Here is an 8,303-nt window from a genome sequence, read left to right as displayed (position 1 = left end):
AACCTAGAAGAGCTAATATAATCTTTACAATATGGAACAAATTTGGAATACTGAATACTACCCGATTGGAACATTTACTTGAAATCTACAGGAACCAAGAGTAGTATGTTACCAGTATTAGGCAATAGAGTGGAATACAATAATGAGGAATAGAACTACTCACAGTTGATTGATATCTTGACAAATGTCCCAAGGCTATTCAATGGAGGAAGAAAAATATTTTTTAAAAAATGGTGCTGGTACAATTAGAAATTTTGAAAAAAAAAAAAAGATCTGGAACCTCTATGTTACACCATTACAAAATTGGAGACTGAAAAGTGAAAATTAAAATATATTCTTAATAGAAAACAGAATACCTTCATGACCTTGGGGTAGGTAAAGATTTATTTAAAAGGACACAAAAAGCAACACACAGAAAACTTGACGAATTAGTCTCAGCAGTGTAAACTTTTAAAAAACTTTTAAAAGACATCTTTAAGAAAATGAAATGGTAAGCTACAGACTGGCAGGAGATATTTCAAGTAGGTGTTTTTGACAGTTTTGTATCCATGATAATAAATAAGTCCTGTAAATTTATAAAACAAAACTCCAACATCAAGCAAAAGATAGGAGCAGATGCTTCACAAAAGACGTGATAGGAACAGCCAGTAAGAACATGCAAATGTGTCCAAGATCACCATGTGGGGAATTTACTGTTAAAACTACTGCGATATTTCACACTGACCAAGAAGCAAGTTTAACTATAAAGACTGACCAGTGTGCAAAGCACTTAGGTCCTAGAGTTTTCTTCTGAGGGTGGAACTGCAAACTGGTGTGGTCATTTTAGAAAACAGGTAGCAATTTCCTATGAAGTTAAAACACATTCACCATGTGGGTCCTCATTTCGGAGTGCAGTAGTAGTTACAGCTGTAATACGTCTTTCAAGATTCTTCGACTTGAACACTTAAACTGTGCGCAGTGTATTGTACCTAAGCCTTCTTATAAAACAAAACAAAACGATAAAAAGAAACGCAATTCGCAGGAGAGCTCTTCCTCCCACTGTCAGTCCCGCGCTCCCTCTGCCCCTTAGGAAGTGAAACTCAGCTGTTCCTCGTGGGGAGCATGCTCAGTCCCCAGATCTTCCGCCGCGTCTAGTTGCACTTTCGGTTTTCTCCTATCTAAAGTCCGCTGGTAGCTCCGCCTCTCAGCCCAAAAGGATTTCTCCGAAAACCCCTTGCCTCCCCGCCGACTCACGCCCTACCCCTCCTTTCTCGCGCAGCCAGAGGAACATGACGGCGGAGCAGCGGCACAACCTGCGAGCCTACAGCGACCACGTCAGGAAGACGCTGGATCCTACCCATATCCTTAGCTACATGACCACCTGGTTTAGGGAGGGTAAGTGGTCCCCAAGGACACCCACTCGCCCTATTGAAGCAAGAGTACAGTTGAGGCGCTGTTTACCCCCCCTTTTTTCTTCCTTCCTTTAAGTCAATATGGGTAACCAAATTTATAGGAACTTCTGGGTTTGTGGCTGATCCTACAGCATTTTAGACTAAGCATTGGGGAAACAGTTACAGTGAGGTGGAGTAACTTGCTTAGCGGTGCAAATCTGTTTAGGTTCCAAACTGGAGGTGGAATTCTTCCGGTTCATTTATTTCCGCTCAAACTTTAGCCAGCATTGCACTGGCATCCGAGATGGAAAACTAAGATGCATGCTTCCCTTAATATGCTTTACAGCTCTTTTAGGAGTGGCTCAAAGCACGAGAACAGATAGAAGCACACAAATGATGAAGGTACCACCCAACAAAATGCTTCCAGCTCAAAGGGAAGTTAAACTCTGCCAAGTCTTATTTACACTTCTAAAGTGACTGGAAAGTTGACAAGACTTTTCCCCAGATCTAATGCCTTTAGTCTTTAGGAGAGGTGTTTCCATCTATCTTTTAAGACACAGGGCTTTGGAAAATAGCCACTTGGTAAATTGTGTTGAATGGTTCTTTGTCCCCCAAGAGGAGGAAAGGAGGTGGTGGTTGGAAGGAGTCTGGAAGAGAGGGGCTCTGGCAGGCAGCTCATTGAGTCATCACGTGCCTTTCTTTGGAAATTGCATTAGAACAAAGCAGGTATGTTGAGTGTTTAAATGCCCTGCAAAACCACAGGTTGTGAAATGGGGAGTGAAAAAATAACCAACAGAAGTAGAGCAGCACTTTCCTGCTATACTCAGAGAGTAGTAATAAAATGGCATTTTAATAATCTCATTTTAACCGGGAGTGGTGATGTACAACTGTAATCCCAGCATTCAGAAAACTGAGGCAGGAGGAGCTAATCCCAGTATTCGGGGAGGTTGAGGCAGGAGGATTTCTGTGAGTTTGAGGCCACCCTGGGCTACATGGGGAGTTTAAGGCCAACCTGCACTATAAAGTGAGACCTCGTCTCAAAAACAAAAATCAAGATAATCTCATTTAAATTATAAGTTTAGGTCACTGAAAAGTCTTTGCAAGGCATCGCTTTTAGGCATCCTTGATTGAAACATTAACAAACCAGTGTGAATGTCATTCTTTCGTGCACTTGGGGGTTGATTAACTGAATTCAGTATTCAGTTTGTGCCAGGCATTATGTTAGGGTTGGAGGTAATTTACTAAGCACCTGTTAACTAATAGGAAGCATCACTTTAGGAGTTGAGGGATCAGTGGTGTTACCAGGAAACTGGGTTCTCACTTCCTTGGTCTTTGGTTCTTTGCGCCCTTGTTGAAAGAATTCAGTCAAGACACATGGGCTGTGCAGAAGTATAGGTAGAATTTATTGCAAAGTAGATTTGGAGAGAATTATACCTTTAAACAAGAAGATGGGCAGTGCCATGAAGGCATCTGTACCAAGTTTGGGTTTGGATACATTTTTGTGCACCCAGGAGTTACTCTTGGGGTCTGGGGAGCTTGGGTAATTATGCATTTTACGTGGAAGTTACTTAGGAGTTGTTTCAAGGTAGACCTGCATGTGGATTACAAATTTCTTACAATATTCCTTTGAAGTTGAGGCTAACCCCTATCCTGAAGGGGTACTAGGTGGGCAGTATTCTGAGTATCTACTTCTTTGGTGCCATCTTTTGGACATATGTGTGAGCCAGGTACTGTGTTGATGATTAAAATACAAAGATAAACAAAGATGTGTACAAAATGTCCATCGTTGCAGTCTAAGAGAAAAGCCAGGCCTAAGGGTGCTATGTACTATGCAGTGTAAGTCCCTTAGGTGAGGCTGTTAAAGAGAATAAGGAAGAGAATAAGAAATTCTTTTGGTAAACTGAGGATGGCATCACAGAGGGACTCGAGACAGCAAAGGCAATCTGAATTACTGATTTTCCCTAAAGATTTTCTCTTGTATTGAACTCACTGCTTTTGAGAAAATTATCACTTCTTTCTAGGAGCAAATGAGGCCAGCTAGCAGCAGAATGGGCCTTACCATGTACAAGGTATAAATATAAACTGGCCCTTGTATGACAAGGTGGTGTACCTGGGAAGGCCTCAACAATGGCTGGAATACATCTAGACCTCCATGCAGTGATTCACTGGTGGTTAGTAGAGTGTTTAAGGAAAGACCGTGCTGCAAGGAGTAGCAACACAGCTATAAGCACTGAGTTTAGGAATAGGATGGACTGACTTAAAGAAATAGAGAAGGGTTGTGGGTCTGGGGATGCTCTATAATGATAAAATATGTTGCTGTTGTGAGTTGAATTATGTCCCCTGAAAAGATACATTGAAGTCCTAATTTCTAGTACCTTAGTTGTGATCTTATTTGGACATAGGATCTTTACTGATGTGATTAAAATGAAGTCATATTGGAGTAAAGTGGACCCTTAATCCAATATGACTGGCATCCCTATAAGAAGGAAGCCGTGGATAGACAGACACACAGAGACAAAGAAAATGTATGTATGAAGACAGGTCGATACTGCATTGGTGTAGCCACAAGCCAGACAGACGAGAAGGCAATATGAAGACAGAGATTAAAGAAGAGAGGTCACAAACCAAGGGATACCAACAGCCACCAGAATCTGGAAAGGGAAATAAATGCTTCTCCTCTAGAGCTTTTGGTGGAAGTATGGCTCTTTGAAACCTTGATTTCAGACTTCTGGCTTATAGAACTATGAGAAAATACATTTCTGTTGTTTTAATCTACCTGGTTTGTAATAATTTGTTACTGCAGCCACAGGGAATAGTATAAATGGCTAAATGAAAAGATATTAAGTAGCATTGACAAGGATGTGTAAAAATTGAGATCTCTCTAGATTGCTGGTGGGAACGTAAAATGGTTCGACTCCTTTGGAAAACAGTTTAACAAATCCTTACACTGTCAGAAATGAAATTACCATATGACCCAGCAATACCTCTGTGTATACCCAAGATAAATGAATATATGCATTTAAAAATTGTACACAAATATTCGTAGTATTCCTATTCTAAATAGCAAAAAGGTAGTTTCAATCCAAATGCTTATAACTGATGAGTGGGTAATATATGCATACGATGGAATATTATTTATCAATTAAAAGGAAGGAATGATGTTTGCTGCAACATGGATGAACCTTGAAAACTTGCCAAGTTAAAGAAGTCATCAGTGATCACACGCTATGTGATTCCGTTCACATGAAATGTCAAGAATAGGCAAATCTATAGAGATCCAAGTGGACTAGTGATTGCCTGGGGCCAAGGGAGGGGAAATGGGGAGTGAGTGCTAATGCATATATGAGTTCTTTTTATAGTAATGAAAATGTACTAAAGTTAGGTAGGAATAATGGGCTCACAACTCTAAAAACCGTTGAATCTCACACTTTAAAATAGTTAATTTTACTGTTACTGAGACAGGCTTTAACAGAAATCTCAAATTAACTATAGATAGGCATTCCTTCTCCATTCAGCCAATCTTTGGGTGTCTCTTATGTGCCAAATCCTCTTCTGATCTCTCATAAGAAGATGGTGGTCAGCCAGCTAGTCAACTTACTCATTTTCTTAAAATTTGCATTCTATCAAGTAGAGAAAAAATGGAAGATAATCAAATGTGAGATCATACTAAGGGGCTGGTAACTATTCCCTAGGCATGGAATTAAGTGTATAAAATCAGAGTGAGCATCAGTAACTTGGTCATTCTCTGCTAACTGGCCTCACCATTTTTCTCTTTAGCTCCTTTCTTTCTCTTATTTTTGCCATCCTCTAGCAAAAACTTGGAAAAAGGATCAAGAGAGTATCCCTATGGTTTTTTGTTTTGTTTTGTTTTGGTTTGGTTTTTTTGTTTTTTGGGACAAGGTTTCACTATGTAGTTCAGGATGCCTTTGAATTCACTATGTGTAGTGCAGGCTAATCCAGAATTCACAGCATTCCTTCCTGCCTCAGCCTCCCAAGTGCTGGACCTACAGGCATGCGCCACCTCATGTGGCTTATATTTTGAACTACCTGCTGAGTCCACTATAATTGTTCCTGATGCCATGGAGGATCTCATCCTTGAACACTTTTAGTCTAGCAGTTGCTTCAGCCTTTTGAACAAAAGAAGTCTTTGCTTTTGTTTTTATTTTTGTTTGTTTGTTTGTTTTTTGTACCAGGGATTGAATTTGTAACCTTGCACTTGTGAGGCAGGTGGTGGAACCACTGAGCTAAATCTCCAGACCTGGTTTTGCTTCTAATCTGGTGCTACTGTGCTTTTCCCTTTGTTGTGGGAAGACTTTTTCAAATGTCTCCTAGCCAGATGGTAGACCACACACAAATCCCAGCACTCTGGGAGGCTGAGTCAAGAAGAGTGCACATTTAAGCCCAGCCTGGACAACTTAAGTGACTTAGTAAGACGCTGTCTCAACAAAAATTAAGAATTGAAGGTGTATTCCTTTATGAAGGCCCTGGGTTCAACTTCCAATAAGGAAACAAACAAACAAACAAATGAACAAACAAAAAAGAAAAAAGAAAAAGAAAGGAGGAAGGAAGGGAGGACAGACAGACAGACAGAACTTATCTAGAGTGTGCTCTAAGATTTCCATACTAAATGAGAGTTTCCATCATGGATGGAGAGGGTGGGTTGATGAAGAATGAGCATAGTCAGCCTGGGCAGAGAATTGGTTGGTTTCCTGAAGTTTCTTCCAACTTTGTGACTTGTTACAATCCCCAACCCTCTTCTAGAAGATTTGGCTGTACTTTTCAGGGTTTGTTCTAGTGAATAGTAGTTTTGTAATTTGATGAGTCATTTTTTCTTCATTTGTAGATGAAGTGCAGTATATCCAGGCTGAGAAAAACAACAAAGGTCCGATGGAGGCTGCCTCACTTTTTATTAAACTCTTGTTGGAGCTCCAGGTGGAAGGCTGGTTCCGTGGCTTTTTGGATGCCCTAAACCATGCAGGTTAGTTCATTCTTCTAACCCATAAGAGTATAGCACTTTGAAATGTCAGAATACTGTAAAATGGAGAAACTATTAACTCTGAGGTATCCACATATAGTTCACTGTAAAGATTGTGTTCAGACAAATAATATAATTGTCTACCTGAAATAAGCAAAGAAATCTACAGCAAAATTATTGTAACGAATGGGAGAAGTTAGCAAGGTGATTGGCTCTAAGACCAGTTGCATTTCTGCCCACTAAAATCAAACAGAAAGTGTAATCCAAAATAAAATGCCATTTATGATAGCAACAACAGTGTAATGTATTAAAGACTAAATTTATCACTTCTCAGCCTCTTGGCTAAGATTTAGTGTGAAGAATAAATTTGACAAGATATGTGTAGTCTATATAATAGAAATAATAAAATATTAGTGAGAAGTATTAAATATTTCCAAAGTAGAGAGAGATGCATCCATGTGCATGGAGAAGAAGACTTGATATTATACAATTTTCAATTCTCCCTTATTGATCTATATGTTTAATGCAATTCTAATAAAAGTCCTATATGCCTTTTCAAGGAGTTTGACAAGCTGAAGACTTGTGACCTAAGAATAGAAGTACCCTTTCTAGATATTAATATTTATTATGAATCTGGGCATGAGACATGCTCAGATAGTCACTAGGAGGCTGAGACAAGAGGCTTACAAGTTTGAGGCCAGCCAAGGCAGCATAGAGAGACCTGCTTAAAAAAAAAAGAAAAGAAAAAAACAGACAAGTAGTATTGGTCCTGACATCAACAAACTGACCAGTGGAATACAGTAGAGAACCTCCAGTTAGACATGTATATTTATGATAATCACTGGGAAATGGGGAAATATTCGGTAATTAGCAATGGACTGTTATAAATACGATAATGTTAAAAACTGAATAACCCCAAACTTCAGTATCCATGTGCATAGAAATAAATTTGTATTCCTTATCTCATTCCAGACACAATGAATTCAAAGAATTTAAAGACTTAATTATAACAGGCAATTTAAAAAAATAATATAGTATAATATTTTTATGATATTGGAACATGACAGAATTTGTGAAACAAGACATTAAAGCATTAACCATAAAAGAAATCTGGACAAATTTGGTAACATTAAAATTAAGAACACCTATTTATCAAAAGACATTATGAAATTGAAAAAACAGGTCACAAAGTGGGAATGCATGTTTGCTAAATATACAGTGATCATAGAAGTAGTATTCAGAATATATTAAAAAAAGGTTTTAAAATCATTTGGAAAAAGGAAAACATCTGTTGAGCAAAAGATGTGAACAGACATTTCATAGAATGAAAGGTGAATAAACTTGAAAATATTTTCAGCCTACTTAGCAATTAGGTAACTAGAAGTCAGAAACACAATGAGACAGCATTTTACACCTACAGAACAAAATTTGAGAAGTTCAACAGTGTTAAAGCTGAGGAGAATATTTAGTAGTGGAAAGTCTGAAAATGTCACTATGTAGAATGTAAATTGACAATTATTTTGAAAAGTAATTTGACACTGTATTATAGAATTCAACTCTCAGGTATCCTTTCCAGGTTTCACTCTTCAGTTTGTACCATAGAAAAATTCTGATACATTTCATAATACACATACAAGAATGTTTATAGTATATACTATTGTTTATAATAACAAAACAAGGAAGCAAGTAAAACCGAAGCAATTCCCAAATCCTTCAAGAGGAGAGTAAGTTTTATAATGTTCACAGGATGGTCCATTATATTGCAATGAAAGTGTGTGAATATCTGTAGACAACAACTCAGGTAAATCTTAGAAGTGCAATGAATTTTTTAAAAGTCAGAGGAACACATACTGTAGGATATAAAATGTATAAAGTCCCAAACAAGCTAAACTAAACTTATATTGTTTAGAGACGCAAACCTACACCATGCAACTACTGTCTTAAAAAAAAAAAAAAAA

The 8,303-nt window shown here is 38.2% G+C and overlaps 1 protein-coding gene across 2 annotated transcripts in view; it reads left to right on the top strand.

The window, feature by feature from the left end:
• Positions 1-838: 838 nt before the first annotated feature.
• The window catches only part of Ddx58 (DExD/H-box helicase 58), a 59,744-nt gene continuing 52,279 nt past the window's right edge, over positions 839-8,303 (top strand). Inside the window, exons 1-2 of one of the 2 annotated variants that reach the window (XM_033759053.1) lie at positions 839-1,374; positions 6,214-6,348. In XM_033759053.1, the coding sequence (XP_033614944.1) occupies positions 1,269-1,374; positions 6,214-6,348 (241 nt within the window). In that variant the 5' untranslated portion in view covers positions 839-1,268. The remainder of the gene's footprint in view (positions 1,375-6,213; positions 6,349-8,303) is intronic. The other variant, XM_033759052.1, reaches the window with a different exon arrangement.

The sequence above is a fragment of the Fukomys damarensis genome, unplaced genomic scaffold (genome assembly GCF_012274545.1).
Source record: "Fukomys damarensis isolate Sample0158 unplaced genomic scaffold, DMR_v1.0_HiC HiC_scaffold_36, whole genome shotgun sequence".
NCBI lineage: Eukaryota > Metazoa > Chordata > Mammalia > Rodentia > Bathyergidae > Fukomys > Fukomys damarensis.
The sequence above is the reverse complement of the archived record's forward strand: the minus strand, read 5'-3'. Positions and strand labels throughout refer to the sequence as shown.